The sequence below is a fragment of the Anabas testudineus genome, chromosome 5 (assembly GCF_900324465.2).
Source record: "Anabas testudineus chromosome 5, fAnaTes1.2, whole genome shotgun sequence".
NCBI lineage: Eukaryota > Metazoa > Chordata > Actinopteri > Anabantiformes > Anabantidae > Anabas > Anabas testudineus.
The window spans coordinates 2098174-2120649 of NC_046614.1; the positions used below are offsets into that span (position 1 = coordinate 2098174).

Genomic DNA, 22476 nt, shown 5'->3' on the forward strand with positions numbered 1-22476 from the left:
TAACTCCACATATTCTGTAGAGCTCTGTAGATGATAATGACTTACAAAAATTATATATACAGGAAATATTGTCACCAATCTTTGGTCTGATCACTGCTCAGCTCCTGCGATCTAATTAAAAAACGGGCTGAAATCATTTGTGAGAAGGCTGCTGCTGCTGCACCTAAGACTTTCATTAGTTCATCGTGTAGTTAAAGTACAAAAGTATCTCTTCATGGACACAAGTAACCGCTAGAAGTAATAATTACAATGACCAACAAGTCATACACTGTACATATGATATTTCAGTGCTGTATTACTAAGACTAACTTATCCTTTGAGCTATGAACTGCTCCTCATACCAAAAGTTGTAAACTCTAAATGTGATTTCAATCTGCTGTGTTAAATTAGAAACCAAAAAAATAAAAAATAATAAGCATGGTGCCATTTCTGTGAGAACACATTAAGTGCAGAACTAAAGAAGCTTCCAGCTTGAATTAGTAAAGATTAGCAGCACAAAACGAGAACAAAAAAAAATGCTTCCTATACACATGGGACATCACTGCAAGAACTCTTTACACATTAAAAAAATGCATGAAAAGTTTATGAAGAAAGGGTAAGAAGAGTTCTGTATCATTGTGCCTGTAACAGATACAGACCCAATGTTCTCTGCCATCCACACTTCAGCAATTTTCTCACTATCCCTTTTTGATACTGTGGCTAAAATGTGACAGCAAAACTCAACAGCGAAGGTTAAAACTCCAGAGAAAAGTTGGAGCAGCACAAAAAAAAGCAGCCCATTTAAAATCTAATTAAAGTCAACATGAGAAATTAATGCTTAAGCCCTGAATTAAAGACATTTTTTGGCATTTTATTGTACTGAGTCCAGACAATTGACCGAGGATGGATGGAAGCAGGAGGAGGGTCCAAAGTCACATTAGGAAGGTTCAGACGATGGCGTTGGTGCCCCGGAGGCCGACCCCGCGGGCAAACTGCTCCAGTAGACCAGAGATGGCACCAGACGGGCTTGGTGCAGAGGACTTGAGGCCCACGGTGGAGCTGTAGGCTGCCAGGAAGACTTCCCGCACTGACTCCAGACGGGCCTGACGCTCAGAGAGGAAAGGACACCTAGAGAGGTGGTGGGGGAGGACACAACAGGGTAAGATGAGAGGACAGAAATGAAATGCTTAAGAAGGGAAGTCCTAATTTAAAATGATGGAGAGGAAATAAAGGATCGAGCTAAAGAAGAATGAAACCTGCATAAGCCCTGTTTGGGCCACAATGTACTCCTGAATTAACCATCACAGAGCTCATCATCAGCATCATCACTCCACTTCTCTCCCTACTTCCCTGTTCCCTTCATTCCCTCTGCTTAAAGATAGATGTGGCAGTCTCCACAGCAATGCTGGCGGGACGCACTGAATTTGGCAGTCAGATCAAGCAGAAATTAAAATGCCTCGCCTGCTGGGAGCAGAGAGTAGGAGGATGAGTCAGAGGGAGAACCCGGTGCAAAATTTAGCTCCCTTGATTCTCATCTAGTGCTCTGTTTAGTGGGGGTACAGAGAGCAGCAGCAAAAGGAAACCATCTCTGCTGAATAGAGTTCATTTTCAGATTAACACAAAAGATAAATGTTTTTTGAAGAATACCAACAAATCATGTACTGACGGGGACAGTATACCATTTCAAACATTGCTGCAACCACTGTAATACTTTCTAAGCAATTGTATGACCACCTGCGCAGCAGTAACTTGTATGAAGATTTCCAGTCAGGATTTAGAGTACATCATAGTACAGAAACAGCACTGGTAAAGGTCACTAATGATCTTCTATTAGCATCAGACAATGGACTACCCTCTATACGTGTCTTGTTAGATCTTAGTGCTGCATTCAACACTATAGATCACAACATTTTATTACACAAACTGGAACATGTCATTGGGATCAAAGGAACAGCACTAGAGTGGTTTAAATCGTATCTATCGGATAGATTTCAGTTTGTTCATGTTAATGATGAATCTTCCATGCACAGCAAAGTCAGCTATGGCGTTCCACGTGGATCTGTGCTTGGACCAATTCTTTTCACTTTATCTATGTCCCCCTTAGGCAATATTATTAGGAAACACTCTATAAATTTCCATTGTTATGCAGATGATACCCAGCTATATTTATCTATGAAACCAGGAGAAACTAATCAATTAGTCAAACTTCAGGAATGCTTAAAAGACATAAAGACCTGGATGACCTCCAATTTCCTTCTCCTAAATCCAGACAAGACAGATTATTAGTTATTTTGTTTGGTCCTAAAAATCTCAGAGACACAATGTCTAATCACGTTCTTACCCTTGATGACTTAGTATTAGCCTCAAGTAATAATGTAAGAAATCTCTGAGTTATCTTTGATCAGGATATCTCCTTCACTTCATACATCAAAGAAATCTCTAGAACTGCCTTTTTTCACCTGAGAAACATTAAAGTTAAAATTAGGAGCATCCTGTCTCAAAGTGATGCTGAAAAACTAGTCCATGCATTTGTTACTTCCAGACTGGACTATTGTAATTCCTTATTAATGGGATGTCCCAACAACTCTTTAAAAAGCCTCCAGTTAATCCAAAATGCTGCAGCCAGAGTTCTGACTGGAATTAGCAAGAGAGATCATATTTCTCCAACGTTAGCTTCTCTCCATTGGCTCCCTGTTAAATCCAGAATTGAATTTCTCCTAACTTATAAATCCCTTAATAATCAGGCTCCATCTTATCTTAAAGACCTCATAGTTCCATATTTTCCCAGCAGAACTCTCCGTTCTCAGACTGCAGGTTTACTTGTGGTTCCTAGAGTTTCCAAATGTAGAATGGGAGGCAGAGCCTTTAGCTACCAAGCCCCTCTCCTGTGGAACCAGCTCCCAGTTCAGGTTGTGGAGGCAGACACCGTCTCTACATTTAAGACTAGACTTAAAACTTTCCCTTTTTATAAAGCTTATAGTTAGAGATGGATCAGGTGACTCTGAACCATCTCTTAGTTATGCTGCTATAGGTTTGTCTGCTGGGGGAACTCTACTGATAAACTGAGCTCCTCTCCTCTCTCCTTTCTCCTGTATCAATGCAAATGCCACCATTTCATGTCATTAACTTTGTGTCTTTTCTCTCCTGTAGTTGTGTTTCCTCTTCTCTGTCTCCCTCTTTCTGTACTTTTCTGCAGGTATCCTCGGCCTGGAGCTGTACATCTCCAGAATCTAGTTGACCTGCCAAATGTTCTTGCTGCGTGTTGTTGTCTTTGTTGCCAGCTGTTCTTTTCTCTTTTCTCTTTCCACTCACCCCGACCAGTCGAGGCAGGTGGCCGCCCATTATGCTGGAGGTTTCTTCCTCTAAAGGGAGTTTTTCCTCCCCACTGTTGCCTAAAACTTGCTCAAATGGGATTGTTGGGTTTACTGTCTAATGTTTTTGTATAATTATTCTCTGTAAGGTCTTAAACCTTACACTGTTGTTGTGAATTGGCGTTATACAAATAAAACTGAATTGAATTAATACAAAACAGTATGGAGTCGATCACATTTTAGCTGTTGACTTGTACATATTTCTCCGTTTCTGTTTTTCACGTCACTGAATATAAAATATGTCTTTTTGACATAGCTCATACACTTGTTAACCACGCAGTGAATCCCAAGCTGCTGTAATAACAATTAAATTATCTTGCTATCCTCACTAAAATCACACACATATTCTAAATAATAAATAGGGTTAACTGCAACTGTGGACTGGGATTGGCCATCACAGACATACTCTTATTTACACCACTCAGGAGATACAAATGTAAAATGACGGCACAGTAATCTGGAGTTCCGAAATCAAAATGAGCTGCAACCTAAACTTGTAATCAAAATGTTAAAGACAAATACAACACTGGACATGAAGCTGCTGAAGAACATCCGCAAAGCAGCTTTAAAGTAGTCTGCTTCGTAAATACTTGATTCAAATATTGATGGAACCACTAAACATCCAAAGTTAGTCTTTAGTCAAAATTGCAGCTCTGGACTTTCAATAGAGCAGGGGCGTCAAATTCAGTTCCATCCCGGCCACATCAGCATTATGGTTGCTCTTTCAGGGTCAGCTGTAACTGTAAGATTACATGCAGTGCTGGCACATCCATATAGGTGAACTCTGCATGACCTACAGCGGCACTTTGGCAGGGGCCAAATAAATAGCCAAGCTGCACCTGGGCTGCTCACATCTGAGCAGATCTTTTAAAAACTTTTAAAAACCTCTCCCACCCTCAGCTCTTATGAATCACGATTGATGATGCAGAAATAACGGTATTTCAACATATTTAAAAGATCAACATTATCTGATTTCAGTTTTTATAAAGCGATTATTATTGAGGAAGGAAACACAAAGATTCAATGGTAAAATATACCAATACAGCTGGTTTGACCTTTGTGCGTTAGAATGATGCATTGGAAATTTTGCCTAGAGTGGCAGAAGTGCATGCATGGTCCTGATTTTCAGGTCAAAACCCTGACCCGAGCCCCAGAGTGTGGTAGCTGAACCAATCCTGAGCCAACAAAGAATTCCATCGTGCAAACACAATGCAGTTGAGTTTGTGTGGCGTTTTTCTTCTGGCAGCAACATGGCCATTTTAATTTTATTGACACACTAGATTAAAAACTAAGGAATAAACAAGGATTGGTGTAGTTCATATTTTAGTTATCTACCAGTGAAACATTTAGGCTATATTTCTTCAGTCCCACAGTTGACAAAGCAGTTCTGCTACTGCAGTTTGTTACTCACATTCGTCCACTGACTGCGTCATCCTGAAAACTGATGGGCAGTGGGGAGTCATAGGCAGCAGCAACAGCAGATGAGGCGGAGGAAGCTGAGGCCAGAGGTGGAGGGAAGAGAGCATGGTCATGGATGCTGCCACAACCAGAAACTATCTGCCAACTCCCATATTCTGTAGAGAGGGAGGAACCTGACCGAGTGTACTCTGCTGCTAACCTAAAGGAGAGACAGGTAACAGAGAGTGAGATCTGTTTTTATATCTGTCCATTATTCTTCCATGCAATCCACATCTGGATAATGACAGGGTGGGCAGGGCCTGTATTTACTAAGCATCTCAGAATAACTCTCTAGAACTGAAAACACACTGGCCTTACTCACAGTAGGACTACTTCTAGGAAAGCATATGACATCACTGTGTTACAAAATTGAGGGCTGCAAAGTACAAATTACAGAGACAGAGGTTTGTAGTTTTGAACAGGAAATTAAAATGCCACAATCTGCAAAATCCTTTTAAGTTAAAGGTTTAAGCTTAAGGGCAAAAACATCTGCATCGAGCCTGTACCCCACCGACATCCTCAAATTGCTGGTTTCTTCTGTTGGTTTGCTTTTCTGAGCTTTTATTGCAGCCACCTCAAGTTGTTTCATTCTGCTGCTGCTACTACCATGGATTATATCATGAATAGAAATTAGTGAACCTGTTCCTGAAGCAGCCATGCAGGCCAAGTCATGACAGTAGAGCTTCACAGAGCTTGTGTTGTTTGGATCATGAGCAGATCCTTTTCCTCCTCCACACTTTGGGAGAGATTAATCTTGGTCTTACCAGCTCATTAATCTTCTGTTGATGATGGATTTACACCTTCTGTATTTCTGCTCATAAAATTTTCAAAATCTCAAACCCAAATTTTTTCACTGTACAGCAAAAACTAATTACCGTATTTTCCACACTATAAGGCGCGCCTAAAAGACTTAAATTTTCTCAAAAGCCGACAGTGCGCCTTATAATCCGATGCGCCTTATATATGGATCAATACTGAGCCGTAACAGGTCTCGCAACTACGGTAAGCAGCCGCCGACCCCATTTTTACCTCGTGGAAGAAGTAGCTGGGATATATGACTGTGCAAAGCGTTCCATTTCATTTCCATTTGTGTGTTTGTGCAAAGACCCCAAAATGGCTCCTATTAAGAGACACGCTTACGACGCAGAGTTTAAACTCAAGTCGATCAGTCACGCAGTAGAACATGGGAATAGACCAGCAGCAAGAGAATTGAACATTAATGAATCAATGGTGTGTGAACTGAGGAGTACATTGCTCTCAACTACATTTTATCCTATCTTTTCTTTATATAACTGAAAGAAACTGAAAGAAATCAGCATATACATGAACCAGTTCGTTTTACTGTGGAAACTAGTTTAATTTACAGAAGGAGAAAATACGTCAAACAGAGAGTGGCCTTTCTCATTAGTTACTATAAGAAAGTAATCATCTATCATACAGCATTAGCCCATTACCTTGGAGGATGGTAGGAGAGAGCAATTCAGTTTTGGCTTGGTGTAACTTATTACACTTTCAACTGATTGTATTTACTGTATACATGTAGAAAGAACATGGCAAAGTAATTGTATTATGAACATTTCCATATTCAGTGCTCCTTTTGAAATTAAACATGCATGAGCTATAGTTGAAGAAGCTTCACAGTTAAAGACTGTGCCTCTGGTAATCGTTCAAAACTTACACAACCTAAGTCTGTCTATAAAAATTAGACTGCATGTGTGAGGCCACTCACCTTCTCCCAGGGACAGCCAGTGGGCTGCTACCAGTGCGTGTGATGCCATGCTCGGACTGGTTGGAGGAGGAGGAGCTGGAAGACCGGGCCTCATTGAGTGGATGGGAGAGGTGCTCGTCCACAGGGTTCTGCTTATTCCAAACAACCATCTGAGGAGAGGAGGTGGGGCCTTTTCTCCTGAGGAGTGAACCGAATACATGATCATCAAGAGTTCACAAAGTGATATACAGTATATAGGTTTTAGTGTGATGATGAAATAAAAGAAAGAAAAATAGCTGAATGTACTGACTGAAGTTTTGTTTGACTATTTTGATTCATTTGAAACATCCACATGAATTAATGTTACATTAACTGATTAAACACATTGGTAGGTTTAGAATGACTAGCACTCATTCCTTGAAGGCCATTGTTCACAGCAGGTTTCCCAGCTGTATAAAAAAACATTTTCATGCTTTGCGCGTTCACAACTCACTTACTAAAGCCGACCCATTCAGAAACATGTTGAACTATTGACAATAAAACACATTTCTGCTTAGAACACAGTCAGGAGTAATTTTGGTTTTATCCCACATGAGCAGAATTCAGCTACAGTAGAGTGTGAGTGGACTGCAGAGAGGGTAGGGGAGGAAATTAAATAATTACCAGCAACTTCCAAAAAATTAACATGAAACAATACTGACCAGCTGGTGGCCTGGACTTGGCTGGACAAGAGGTCCACGGTGTCATTGTTGAGGCTGGAAGCGCCGCACACCTCCTCAGTGATGAGGGAGAACTCACTGCTCAAACTGGTCACACTGCCACGGTCTCTCAATTCTGTATCCAGTCACACAACAGAGCGTGGTTAGTCCAGGTTCTGGTTTTTATTTGCTCGACTTGAGTATTAATTTATTACATCTGCATCTATATTACTGTACTTGATGCAGATGTAAAATGTCAAAAAATATTTGAAAATTAAAAAATTTGTTCTCACCACAAACTTCCATCAAACACTTATGTGCTAGGGTTATGAATATTCCATCATTACAACATAAACCTGGCACATAACAATTGGTAAAAAGTCATTTATAACTGTGAAAGTGGGAACATGTAACAAAAAGCAGGAGTCACGAGCCTACAGCCATTAAGGATTGTGATGCAACCTGTTTTGGATCCTTGCCTTGCAATTTTCTGTACGGTTGAAAGCAGTATGTTATCAACCCAAGTCTCTGTGCCTCGTCTCTGCTCACAGCACTCACAACCTTTGTTATTCCTCATTGCATCAGACCAGAGACAGGAGACAGGAGCTCCCAGTGCTACTACAACCACCACAAAAGTAGCTCTTTCCAACAAATTAAACTCAAAACATGTTACGTGGAGTTAGTGGAGTGGTTAGAGAAGATTAGGACTCCACCCGATCCATTTCAATGAAATTTTTTGAAATCTATTACTAAGTAATTCTGTTTTAATTATAAAAAACACAGCATGTAGGCACAACAACGTACTTAACTGGAAGAGGTCTTCCACAGTGAAATCACTGTCTTTGAAGTGAGAGTTCTTCCTTCTGAAAGAAATAAATAACATGAAATAACATGAGAGAACAAAAGAGAAGACAAGAGAAATGTACTGCATTAACCCAGCTGAAACATGCCAACAGGAGCTGAGATTCACAGTATAGTGGCTTCACTAAGCATTTAGCCCATTCACCTTCTGCACCCCTATTTTTACTGTTTATTTAATTTGTAATCAATAAAAATTCCAATTTTTGCCAATTAATCCACACAAAAAAACACAACAACAAAGGAAAAATGTCTTTTTAGAAAGGTAGCACATTTTATAAAAATAAACTAATTTAGAAAAATATTCTGTATTTTGTAGAGGCCTGTTGGCAGCAGTTCAATTTAAATTTGCATGTACAACACAACAAAAGAAACCTAAGCAACAGACAACTATAGTATCAAAGAAACAGAGAAAGATCATAACAGACATTTTAAGAATATGATTCAAAAAACAAAAAGGGGATAACACACCTTTGTTTCTTAACAGAGAACTTCTCTGACACGATGTGCTTCAAAAAATTGAAGCAAAAAAAGAAAATCTGAAGGAGAAAGAACAATGTCTGATTAAGGAAAAAGCAACAAGTACTGCTCTTTCATATTAAACAGTATGTTTACTAAAGTTACTAAAAGACCCTCCCTACACTTGACAATCTGCTGTTGGTTTACTTTCTATTAGTTTCTGTTGTGGAGGCAGGTGAAGCCTGACCAGTTTTGGAAACATTTGCACTGATGTTCTATCTGAGAGTTTATTCAGGACGTGCACCGTTCAGCCACAACATTAAATCTACTGGCCATATATTGTGTAGTGGTCCTTCTGCTACCAAAACAGAGGCATGAAGTCCACAACACCTCTGAAGGTATCTTCTCAAATCTGGCACCTACAGGTACGTTATTAGTTAGATTCCCATAATGCATCCTGGTGCCATCTCTTCCCTAGGTCAGCGATGCACACGCTCCCAGCTGTCTACAAGATGTGACAGGAAATGTGATTGAACAAAACAAGGCCACCTTCTTCCACTGGGTCCAGTTCTGATTCTGTTTCCTTGTTAACTGGCTTCAGGATGGCCACTCCCACTGATTGCAGCTAGCTGCAATACTGCATATGTGTGGCACCTGTCAGTCATACTTAGCATTAAGCACTTTGTGCTACAGTAGCTCTTCTGTGGCATTGGACCACATGGGCTTCACTGCCTACGTGCTTCAGTGAGCCTATGTCACTTTACTATATTATCAATATTGAGTTCTTGGAAGTGTCAGATTTTTATGCATGGCAATTTTTCTTGCTTCCAACACATTAACTTCATCAACACAGTATATTCCATCTCTGCAGAGATAATCAGTTATTCACTTCAGCTGTTAGTGTCATGTTGTAGCTCTTCAGTACAGAAATCAACATTCCTGCTTCTTTCACAGATTTTCTGCCCTATTGCCCATTTGATCCATATGCTAATGTTGCTCTGGTTTACACTTCAAAAAATAAGTTATCATGCTGAAGGTGTATGTCTTCTTATTATTTTATATGCATTTTCTAAACAGCCAACCCCAAAGACAATCTGTCTTCCACCAAAAACGTGCTACAGTATTCTGAGAGGTTGGACCACACATAAAATACCACAATTTTTCCATATTACAGAGATCTCTTCTTATGACGCCTTACTGTACTGAGACAGAAAGAAGGCTTTGTTGTTTCTTTGTTTTGTTTTTTTAAGACTTCTAATTTTGCATATTTGTTCCATTTTCTCCTTGCTGTTAAAATATTTTAGCATTTCAAAAAATATTTTGTTTCTGTTGCCTCTGAATCTGATTGCTACTTGAATAGCAGTTGTGGTCTGACACATCAGCCTTAAAAATAGAACCATTATCAGAAAAAAAACATAAATGTACGCTGGGCTATGGGACTTACCTCCTCCCCTTTGGAGAGTCGATCTGGCAGCATGTGACTAGATACAGAAAGAGCAAGATGTAATGCATTAATAATTATTTAAAAATAAAACTGACCTACTTTATTGATCCCCTTTGGGGGGTGCTGGCTTTCGATGTCTTCGACAAATAGCCAGGAGAAACCTGAAATTGAACCCTCACCTCGTAACCTGCTCTACCAACTGAGCTACTTCTGTATTACATATCAGCCACTACATGTTTGACAAAACTGTATTTGCACGTTTGAGTGCTTACTATGACCAGGAAAGAGAACGGAAATCAACTCTATTAAGCCCTGGATTCCAAATGTGATTCAGTTCTGACAAATGAGGTGATGTGCAGCAGCTACAACACCTCTGTCTCTCTGCTTTATCGGGCCTTTTTTCAATTACCCATTACCCAATTCATTGAAGTTGAAGATGAAGATGAAATCTCATACATACATACACATAGAAGTGAAATGGGTCTTTCGCACCACCAGATTGGATCAAGACTTTGCCTGTTCTGCTCAGTTTAAGCAGTAGCAAACAAACTTTTCCTGGTTAGTTTGTTTTTGAAATAACAGCGGAAAATTGGACTTGTCCATCAGCGATTTCACTCTGTGTTATGTACAGTGGTTTAAAATGATGTTAGTACAGTATGGCGCACACCTACGTTAGCTTCAAGTCTTTCTTAAACCATTTCATGACACTAATATGACATACCATTATCTGTAAGTTAATACATACAGATACAGAGATACATGAACTCTTAAAAATAACAATTTCTACAACATTTACAGCGTGCAAAAAGATACCAAAGTTACACCAAGGGCATGGAGCAGCACTACGGAGAAAGGACTATATGGATAAACAGCTGCTGCCGCTGTTCTTTAACGTTTGAGGATATTGACAGAACTGGACAGACGTGGCTACACTAAGAACAAAAGAATATAATTATCATATTAATAATTACGTAGTTAACAATGGAGAAGAGCATTCCTAAGGTTATGGTAAGGGGCCGCCCTAACAACTATAAAAAGACAAGCACTTGTGTAAAAAAGAGAAAATTTGGCAAATAGGAGGACAAGACAAGAATTAAATATGTGGCGCAATGCTACAGTTGTACTACTTGTCTCATGTTGTTCTGACCTCATTCTCCCACAGCCTCATTAACCAATTTTCTATTAATGTGTCACAGACAAATACAGGGCATCTGAACACCAGTGGCACACAATAGTTGCAAATGCACCTGTAAAATATTAATGCAAGCTAATGTGCTGAGAGTTACAGCTTACAGCAAAGTCATAAAATTATGATAGTGATTATGGAAATGATTATGGTAATTTTACCCAAAGAGAAACCAGTCGTATGCAATGGTCAGATACAGGATTTCAGCCGGCTCCAGGCTGGCATGCACTGCCCCATCCTGTGGAAAATACATGACAAAAGTAAGTAAAACATCTCAAACATGCCATGTTAAAACCCAATAATCCACAGGACACATCTCCAGGCCACCAACATGGATTTCATATTCCGTTTGAAAAGTCTGTGGTGTCATTAAAAGCTTCCAGTACTCTTCCAGTTACTAATGAATGCTGGATGGGCCTAATAAGCTTGTGGAGGATTGGGTGCAATGTGGAGAAACACCACAGGAGAATAAAAGAGATTAAAGAAGAAGAAAAAGTAAGAACTTACGGCCCAGAGTGAAAGCCTGAGGAGGGACACAAACAGAGGTGTCCGGTCCCAACCTGATATGCAGTGCACCAGGAGGCCACTCTCATCTGCAACAAGACACAAATATCACCTTCAAAAGCAACAGCAACATGTTATGTTGTGTCATGAACAATACGATTCACAACGGAAAAGCAAATTGTGTGTAATCTCTGATTATTTTTTGTAAAGTCCTGAAAATGAGATTAATATGATAGTGAATAAAGAAACTAGTAAAGAGAGCAGTACACTGTATGAATGTGAATAGCTCCATAAATATTCAACATTGCATACAAATAATCAATTATTTACAATATCTATTGAAATATCTATTGTTTGAAGTTTTATACAACCAGTGTCTTTGTTTTCAAAGTCTGATTATAAGACGGAAGCCTCTCCACAGTGCAAAAGACATGAAAGCACCTTAAGTACTGTCAGACTGGGAGGAACAAGATTCTCTGGTCTAATAGATGCTCTGCCATAAAGCCCATATCAGTGGAGGGCTGCAGTGATGGTTGTCATTCTGGAAGCTCATCTCCACATCGCTCTTCTTCTTAGTCACATTTCTTACTAAGGCTCTTCTTCCCTGATTGCTCAATTGGCCGGCTGATCAGCTCTGTTGTGCCAGACTTCTTTCATTTTAAAATTATGGAGGCCACTATGCTCTTAGGGACCTTCAGTGTAGCAGAAATGTTTTATAGCCTTCTCCAGATCTGTTAATTGCAATAATCCTGTTTCTAATGTCGGCAGGCAGTTCCTTTGAACTCATGGTTTTTGGTTTCTTATACAGCATTGTGAGCTGTGACGTCTTCTATAGACAGGTGCCTTTTAAAAACATGTCCACTTATTGTGATTTAAGGTGGACTCCAATCAGGGTGTAGAAGTGTTGTAATTATTACTTGATAATGAGATATGATAATGGAGCAATCCTTTTTCCAAACTATTTCAAATTCTAATCAATATCTTTAATCAGTATAATCAGTTGATCAATAGAAACTTATTGTACAATATTTACTTTCACAGTGTAATTTGGGTTCAGGCCCTCACAATTACTCAAATAATCAGTAAGTCACCATTCTTAACATTAACTTTCAACAAATCCTCAACTGATCCTACTCCTACAGACACAACCACCACCTACCATCACTGTTGATGATATGGAGCAGCAACTTCAGGTAGTTCTGAGTTTGCTCGACCAGGTCCCATGACTGACACACACAAACACATAACAGGAAATAAGCAGTTGGTCCAACAAAGAAATGAAAGCCATCAATTTGCCAAGATTCCCCTATTATTTAACTGTAAACCACACCGTCTGGCACCATCTGTCCCCCGTGTCAGTGTGTTTCAGCATTTGTTCAACAAATATTCTATATGTCTGTATTTTTATGGTTGCACTAACATTTCATACACGTTTCAGAAGCTATAGTCAGAACACAGCTAATATTGCTGTCTGTGTAAGGTGCCAGTGGTTATGGCTCTTCATAAAAGCACTTAGCAGGTTGAACAACAGATGGCAGTGACAAGGGAGAGGAGAGGAGAGGAGAGGAGAGGAGAGGAGAGGAGAGGAGAGGAGAGGAGAGGAGAGGAGAGGAGAGGAGAGGAGAGGAGACCTGGTACTGAGTCCAGTCAATGTCCAAGTTCTGAGTAAAGCACACAGGGATTGTCAAAGGAGCATCCACGTAGTCCTGTCAGTGGAAACACAGTGACATCAGATTAATACAACAGAGCCAAGCTACTGTACAACGACAGACTAAACAGACGCTACCTTTACCTGATTCCAGTTGAACACCAGACCCTCTGCTGTGTAGTCTCTGTCTTTGTAGTCCTTAAAAAACTCACACCCTAAACAATGCAAAATATAGATTATGATTTGATTCAACACTAAACTAAAAACTCATATCTCCAAATCCTAGGATAACAGGATAATGATAAATGTCACTCCACACTTCTGGAGGACATCTTTTATAGATTTGATGGACCTGGGATTTTACACAAATTGTTTTGTCGTTTGTTCATTCCACACTCTCCGGATTCAAATGCCAGCATTGTCATTAATTTCAAGTCTTCTCTCTTCCATAGTTGAGCTTCTACCTCTCAGTCTCCCTCTCTCTGTATTTTTAGCAGGTATCCCCAGCCTATGAGCTTTACATTTCCAGCTACACGTTAAAAATCAAACTGTACAAAAATAACCTGAAATGAAAGAATTAGAATGTGAATTCTAATCACATTTGATTTTATTTTTTATTGCAAAGAGTTTGGAGTGGAAACACAAATCAAGAAATTATTGTTGTATGTTCCAATAATTATGAAGCTAGATCTAGTGATGACTGTTCTTTACCTGGATAAGGCACAGAGAGCAAGGTGAAGTCAGCATATCGCTGGGCCTTGTCCACTTTCTCAGAGGATGTCACACTGCAAAGACAGAGACCAAGACAACTTGAGATACATTGTGAGCATTCATGGGCAAATATATCATTTTAAAACAAAACACAGGACCACTTTATCAGACAAAAAGCCTGCAAAATGTATGTGCAAAAAGTCACTGCAGTAAAAAGAAAAAAATGGTATATAGCGTTAGTTGTTTTAAAAGTACACAGTGGCAAGAAATAACCAGGTTTTCTGCATCAACATACAATGTGACCTGATCTACAGTATCTACCATTACGTTTCCTTTGATATTTCGCACCAAGCATTATCTGGTGGACAGCCACCCTGCCACATCCTGTAAGATACCTTTGTAAAGTTGTTAACTTCCACAATGGCAACTGTCCAGGCAGAGAGACAGCTAAGTCCCAAATCCTGACTCTCTCCCCACCATACTTCATCACTATGATGTTTTCATGTTTGCATCTAATTTCCTTTTTACCATATAAAGCCAAACAATCTGACTTTAGCTTCATCAGGCTACAGAACATGTTCCAAGTAGTGTTGGCTGGTGCCAACGTTATTTATAAAACAGCTCAAACCAGCTCCTCCAGTCTTGATTGATAGGACTCCAGGTTCGCTCACTCTTCGTGCACTATGTTCCTTTACAATTAGTTTTCAACCAATTCTGTATTTTAGTATAAAACAGCATCAGTGTTATCTTATCCCATTTAACCCGACAGCTATAAAATATTATCATGTGTGAGCCCCTCAGACAATTCAATTTTTTGTTCAATTAAATTGAACTTATAAACTCAGAGACCCAACAACCCCACTTGAGCAGCACTATTACACTCCAGCTTCTCCATATTAGACATAATAACAAAGACACTGTATAAACTAGTCTTAAAGGAACCTGCTAAACATAAATATACTCCATGAGGAATAAATTCCAGTGCAAACAGTGACTTAAATAACAGCAAGAATGTGGACAAACTAGTCCATCCTGTTCCTTACTTTAGGCCAAATTTAACCTTCTTGTTCTCCACCATCAGATCACAGATGTAGCGAACCGAGAGGTAACGCAGCAGCTTAATGTCATGGCCCCGGACCTTGTCAAAAAGCTGGGAGTCCCCATTCCTGGCGACACGAAAACAGTGGAAAGAAGGGAGAGAGAGGATGTGAAGAGCAAAATTGGTTAAGGATCAAATTGAATATCTATATTTAATACATCCTGGACAGGTCACCAGTCTACCACTGGGCTGAATTGATATCATATCACTTCCTAACACTTTCACTGAGTAATACTACTGATTTCTCTCACTCACAGACAGATCAGTAGCTCTGTCACTGAATATTAACACTGACCTGACAGTGCCGTCGTCCTCTGGAACCTCCTCTGACCCTGTCCACATGTCATCACTCCCCCCTACAAAAGACAAAATGAGGCCAACCTCAACAAAGGACTCACCAAAACCTATTAAACATTTTTTTAAACAACAACAACAAACAAACAACAAACTTTAAGTGATCATATTGTGATTTTCAACTTGTTCTCTATACAGTTTGGAGAACATGTTGATGATTTTAAACTTTATTCTACCTTCCCTTAATAAAACCACTTGTCAGCCAGGCTTCAAAAAGGCTTCAATTTACTAGGGAGTATAAAGATTGGACTCTGGAGCAATAGAAGAAGGTCATGTGGTCTGATGAGTCAAGATTTACCCTGTTCCAAAGTGATGGAAGAAGAAGAGAGGCAGGTGGAGTGATGCACCCATCATGCCTAGTGCCCGATATACAAGCCTGTGGGGGCAGTGCTATGATCTCGGGTTGCTGCAGTTGGTCAGGTCTAGGTTCAGCAACGTTATGTGTACAAAGTATGAGGTCAGCTGACTACCTGAATATACCGAATGACCATGTTATTCCATAGTTTGGATCTTCCCTGATGGCATGGGCATATTCCAAGATGACAATGCCACACATGGATTTGTCATAACAGATTCCAGACCTTAGCCCCATCGAGAATCTTTGGAATGTATGGAGGAAGATTTTGCACAGCGGTCCGACTCTCCAATAATCAAAACAAGATCTTGGCGAAAGATTAATGCAACTCTGGACGGGAATAAATGTTGTGACATTGCAGAAGCTTATTGAAATGATGCCACGTTGAATTCATGCCATAATGAAAGCTAAAGGTGGTCCAACAAAATATTAGTGTGTGCTTTTTGTTTGGACAGGGAGTGTATCTTCAAGTTGTAAAATTTCCAGATGACTTTGTCAGGATGAAAGTGCAAAGTTATTCAAATGATTTGTTAAGATCAACGAAGATCTGAACAAATGCCATATTTCCTTATGTTTACTTTATTTCAAGAGTGACAGGTGCTGGCTTAACTGCATCATGTCATTGTGCAGCCCTCTTCCGTCATGATTTCATGGAACCCACTACAGAAATAGCACTAAGGATAAAATCACAATGTTTACCTCGAAGAACAAACTGCTAATATTTATACCACAGTAGTGGACAGAATGTTAATTTGCAGTTTCCTTTGGAAATCAGGTAAATCTGTTATAATCTAACTTCATAGTTTCCTCACACACAATAATGGTTTATTTTTAATGGTAATATCAATTTCTATCAATAGGATCACATTAGAGTATGTGCAAGTAGGGACACTTGATGACTGAATAAAGCCAAATGATCCATTTTAAAGAAACATTCAGTCACAGTGGGAAAGGTTTACAGCTGTCTCACATCTGCTGATAAGAACACACGGAACTGAGACATCCCATGGAAAATAACTTGGTCACAACTTCTTGTTTTTGCTAAATATAAGTTTCTGTGAGTGTGCTGTACCTGAGAAGATATAGTTGTAGCCTGTGCGTCCGTACAGCTCACCCCATCCCGCCAAAGTGGAGGACCGGCATATATGCTGCATTGAGGAATAAAACAATACAAGACCTGTGTTGTTACACTACTTGTACAAGCAGACAACCATTTACAGTAACCCTCACCTGTCAAGCCACAACACAGAAAGGAGGAAGTGGCAACTACAAAAAAATCTGCAAATTTCATTCTAAGAAGTGCTGACACTTGGACGTATTTCTTTTTTTAACAGGTCAAACATGTATGTGAACTTGTTAGCACTATTAAATGTGAAGTCTCTTGATTCTCTCAAGCAGCTTTCCGACCAAAAGAGAATTGGAAAATTGGGTGATGATCATTTTGCCCGAAAACTGTTTGGTTCAAGACCTAGAATTCTGGTTCCAAGCATGAACCAGATCCTTGATCACATCAGCGTCAAGAGTGGGCATGTACTACACTTGCAAAAACATTTAGCACACTCCTATCCAGAATAGTGCCTAAAAGCTGTTTGTCAACCAGTCAACATCAAAAGAAAAAGTGTAATAGAGAAGAAGAATGTTGTCTGATCATCTGTATAAATCTTCTGGACTTTCATCCCATCTCCTGAATTTCAGCAAACGTCTCTTGTCAACTTCTCATTAAAGTAAAGTAAAGTAAAGTCAATTAACTTCCACTGATTCTGAATGGGTTTATATCTAGCCTGCTCCATCATGGAGTTCTTTTAAAAAGTCTAAATCAACATGTGGAATTTGTAGCTTGAAATATACATCCCATGTATACCTGTACATTTACAAAAAATTGACAATAACAAGGTTGTGGTAAAAACCACTACTAAAAAAAATAAACTAAAAACAAAACTAAAAGACGACTTAACACAATAACAGAATGTCTTAAAACTTGCTCACTCATTCAACGATAAAGTTAAATGTAACCAATATTACAACCTGAGGAGAGAAAGTAGAGTTTTCTGTTGTGCAGCAGTACCTTGCCATTGTAGAGAATGACGGGACAAACGAATCTCCCTCTGCAGCGAGCCAGCTTACTCCGGTTCACTAGGTCCTGGAGCTTACTAATCTGTACTGTGCTCTCAAACCTGCACACATAAACCACCACATTATTCATCATAGAGTTCCAACAGTAAACTAACACTGTCGGTGCCCCACATAATCAATTAGTCTTAGTCTTAAGTGACACATTCAGCCATGATTAGAAATCAGGACACATTAAAATGTAAACATGAGAATACACCTGAACAATTTAATGGTTATGTTAAAGGTTAAATAAATTACAATGAACATTCAAGTGGCCAGAAACTGAAATATGTTATCAACACTGAACTGACAATACACAGCATGAGGTTTCTGGAACTGAATGATAATGAACGACATGTATCATTGACAGATGACTCAGCAAGCTTTCTACCTTTCCATCCAATCATTCACTGCATCATGCAAACTCATCAGTTTTAATGGAAAAACACACATGCACAGGCTTCAACTAAACATCATTCTTATTAGGCTCTGTGACACTGTGAGGTGGTGCAGCCTGTCAGCTTTAAATTAGTGATTTATCTAAACTATTAGGTGAATTAAAAGCATTTGTATTCATCCATCCAGACCCTGAATTTCAGGGCTCATATCTGTATCGATTGGCTGCTAAGCTGTAACTTGGCCAGGTGTGTGTTATTCCTTCATTAGTTGGTTTACAAGTGAGAAGAAAACACAATCTCGTGTTCATTTCAGGTGTTGCATTTGTTGTCAGCTGTCAATATGAAGTCCAAAGAGCTGTTACTGTCAGCATAGTATTTCAATAGGCTGGAAAATCAAAAGGGATCAATCAGAGTGATAGCAAAAACATCCTCCTAAACATTTCTATAAACATTCATCTAAACATAAATTGATCTAAACATCTGCATTATAAATAGACAAACGGAGAACAATTGCTCTTGTGCACCAACTACAGGGAATTAATCTGTCCTGCCAAGTGGCTGAGCATTTGTTTACATATATTTCTACACTATAATGTGTTGCTTGTTGTTGAATGAAGGGCCTGTGCTGGAACCTGTTGCAGTCAAGTCAATCATTCCAGTAATCAGCCAGTGTCACCACCACAGCTAAAGTCATCTGATCTCACAACAAATGACATAGACTGGTAAACTAAGGATGATCAAACTGCCCAGAAAGATGATGGCAAACGTCTGTGGTGAACAAGAGAAGAATTCCTTTCCTTGTGAAGAAAACATGACTATACAACAGGTGTCCAGATCAAGAAGTCAAAGATTTCCTTGGGGAATCCTGGGGATGAGGGTGAATTCTGGGAGGTGTTTAGAGTTATATTACACTTCAAGACTCACCGGACAATGCTTCACAGTTCCAATAAACAGTGACTCTGTGAAAGTGTGTACTGTGGGAGCAACTGAAGATGTTTTGCAATTGTCAAGTAAATCACATGACCTGGATCCAACTGTGCACACATCTCACTTCCTGCAGGCAAAACTGAAACCAAAACAAGCAAGAACTGAGGACTGCTGCAATAAAGGCCTGGGAAGAAGTCCAGCATCTAGTGCAGTCTGTGGGTTCTAGAGTCATCTTGTCCTCACTGATTGCAACGGATCAGTATTCGAGCTGCCAATTTAATTAATATGCTAGTTTCTTTACATACTTTTGAGCACATAAAATTTAGGGGCTATGAATAAAATTGTTTCTACAGACTTAAAATATTGCTAAGAAACTCTTTTAAAAATCTATCTGACCTCAATTCTACTGCTGATAGGAATAATTAAAGTTGTTTTATTTATATTAAAACTGCTGATTACCAGATTATGAAGCTAAAATATTATGCTGTGATGAAAACATTTCTACAAACATGCAGGGGTTTCATTACATAAAATGGATGATGAGTTTGCTTTTTTGAGGCTTTACTACTATTTTTGAAGAACATCTCTTTCCAGAACTATGTTGGAAATAAGGATTTATTGAGTCATTGCAGAGTTTCCTATTTCTGATAGGGCAGTCTCGTCACCCTTCTATTACCTTAATATGACCACAGGGGCTGGAGAACAGGCTTATATTTGCAACCTGCATCAGTGAGGTGTGCATGATTAGATGAGTGTCAAACAAACCAAAAGTAGCTGTTTTCTAAGAGGACTGGACTTTGTAAAATACTGAATTGGCTGATTAGTGGAGAGGTACCTGTCTTTCTCGACATCTGTGCACTCATACTCCAGGAAAACAATCTGCCGGGGATAATGGCCACACACGTCTCCATTGGAGTTCTGGATGACACTGTACTTGTAATCTCTGGCAAATAATTCCAGACAATGCTTCTCTATCACCTCCACCTGTAGAAAAACAAAAACAAATTAATGCAAACTCCCTTTACTCCCAGTGTAATGAACTGTTGCCATTACTTATGCAATCTTTCTATAATGAGGTCCCATACAAGTCATTATCTGTGACATTCAGGATCATAATAATACTGTATATAGACTGACGACAATAAAAGCAGTCATTTATAATAGCTGTCTGTCTGTCTGTCTAGCACTTAATACCTAATTATCATCTAATATCTATAAACTTATTGGATTTGGGTTTATTTAACAATATTACAAAGATGATACAATGTTCTCTAGAAATTGCTGTGAATATAAACCAGCTGTGTATGTGTCTATACATAAAGACAGTGTAAATGGAAACTATAAATACGAACTACTAGACTGAGCAGATATATGTGGACTTGTTTATGTTATTTTAATGGCATATTCTTCACATAATAATGAAATGACCGGTTGTCAATTAAACATTAATGTTAACCCCCACTTACCCGATGAGTCACTTCTTTTGCTCTGTACTGCGTCTTGGAAAACAAATCTATCAAACTCTCTATTTCCTCGCTCTTTCTGACCGACAGTCCGGAGGCCGAGAAGCCGCCGGCCGCTGAGGGGGAGGCGGCCATCATAGCGCCTCGAGCCGTGGCGGTGGCCTCTAGCCGTACTCGACCCCCTTCAAACACCGCAGAGCCTTGTCCTGTGGGACGGGAAGACCGACCAGGCCATCCCTTTCCAGCCAGCTTCTTCCTGACTGCCCGTTTGAGGGGGCCGGAGCCGGGTGGTCTTCCTGAATTCAGGGCACCGGCGAACTGCTCCACGCTCCAACAGAAGCTTCGTGCAGCCAGCCACTCACAGCTGCTACTACCGACGTTAGCACAACTAGCTAACAGGCTAATTCAGCCTCCCAGGCTCAGGTTTCCACTAACATAAAACCCTCGAATACTCATTTGATTCAACTTTAGTCATGTGTAGTCCTCCACCACATCACTGCTGCTTTGTCTGCGTGTCTTTCTTCCACAGGAGAAGTGATGTACTACTGTCCGCACAAGCTAATCAAACTCCTGTCAGCTGGAGCCAGGAAAGCTCCAGGATCCTCCACGGCCTGCTCACGTTTCCTCTATGTCACATCTTCATGTGTTCTTAGTACTTGCGACCATTAAAACGAATTAAAGTGCAAGCTAATACCGTGGCTGCAAAGTTTTAACTATGCATATGTTGTCGTTACGAGTGAAAGCCCTGGCAGTGAGCAGTGAGCAGTGAGCAGCAGTCTGTACCGCTACCTCCGTCTGAAAGCGCAACAGCCGGTAAACAGGAAGCTGCCAAGAACACGTGACCGTGCTCTGGCCCTTTAAATGACGAGCTCGGTGTCTGCATCAGTCAGCTGGGAGGAATCCACGGTGTTTACTGTGTTTACTGTGTTTACTGAGTTAAAACACAAACAAGCGAGCGGAAAATCTGCAAAGAAAGGAATAATATGAGTCAAAATACTCAAATCACCCACAGCAGTTAAATACTGTATAGTGATGCAAGACTGGGATGACTTACACGTGTAGACTGTGTAAACAGCACAGAGGTCCCACCGCCGTGAAACACACGTTTTGTAAAAGAATTCCAGTTTTCAAGTCAACATTTTAACTGACTTCCTGAATGATGTCACATATATTTCAGTGACAGGAGAGAAGCAATTTGTAACCTCCCCAGCTCTGAGCTTACAGAACTGAATTTGCAGGTTTTAGACCACCAGGTTCAAAGACCTTCTATTTTCTTAGCTGTACTAATAGTTCTGATAGCTCTGTATGTAGGGTGTATACATCTTTGCAGCACCATCCTAGTAGACCAACATAGTATGCAGATTTTCAACCACACCCCTGGTCTTATAAAAAGAAGCTGGCCTAGGATGAGCTCCAGCACCCTTGCAACCTTAACAGGTAAAGGTGTTCAGTTACTGGATGCAAGGAATGTAATTGGGTACAGGGGTGGCTGTGGCTCAATAGGTAGAGCAGTTGACTGCCACTCACAGGATTGGTGGTTCAATTCCAGGCTGCCATGTCACATGCCAAAGTGTCCTTGGGCAAGATACTGAACCCCAAGTTGCCCCCGGTGAGTCAGATCAGCTGCATAGCAGCTCTGCCATCGGTGTGTGAGTGAGCTTGTGTGTGTGAATGGGTGAATGAGCAGCAGTGTAAAGCTTTGAGTACCAACTAGGTAGAAAAGCGCTATATAAGTGCAGACCAT

General features: G+C 40.0%; 1 protein-coding gene across 2 annotated transcripts; it reads right to left on the reverse strand.

The window, feature by feature from the left end:
- Positions 1 to 700: 700 nt before the first annotated feature.
- Positions 701 to 21541, reverse strand: mtmr14 (myotubularin related protein 14). Of its 2 annotated transcripts, XM_026344586.1 has the most exons (19): positions 20736 to 21541; positions 20105 to 20253; positions 17898 to 18006; positions 16905 to 16980; positions 15419 to 15479; positions 15068 to 15190; positions 14025 to 14098; positions 13458 to 13528; positions 13297 to 13371; positions 12825 to 12891; positions 11669 to 11754; positions 11323 to 11399; positions 9976 to 10012; positions 8544 to 8611; positions 8019 to 8077; positions 7218 to 7350; positions 6538 to 6714; positions 4762 to 4968; positions 701 to 1107 (listed from the first exon to the last, which is right to left on the reverse strand). In XM_026344586.1, the coding sequence occupies exons 1-19, from the start codon at positions 20868 to 20870 to the stop codon at positions 927 to 929; spliced, it is 1965 nt and encodes a 654-aa protein (XP_026200371.1). In that variant the 5' UTR covers positions 20871 to 21541; the 3' UTR covers positions 701 to 926. The 2 variants fall into 2 exon arrangements, with proteins under 2 accessions (XP_026200371.1, XP_026200372.1); XM_026344587.1 differs by lacking the exon at positions 4762 to 4968.
- Positions 21542 to 22476: the final 935 nt, after the last annotated feature.

Coding starts and splice junctions, on each gene's coding strand:
- mtmr14 (XM_026344586.1), bottom strand. CDS start 20,870: ATGATGGCCGCCTCCCCCTCAGCGGCCGGCGGCTTCTCGGCCTCCGGA. Junction 10,013..11,322: donor TACGACTGGTTTCTCTTTGG/GTAAAATTACCA, acceptor TTCTGTATCTAG/TCACATGCTGCCAGATCGAC. Junction 6,715..7,217: donor CAAGTCCAGGCCACCAGCTG/GTCAGTATTGTT, acceptor TTCACTCCTCAG/GAGAAAAGGCCCCACCTCCT.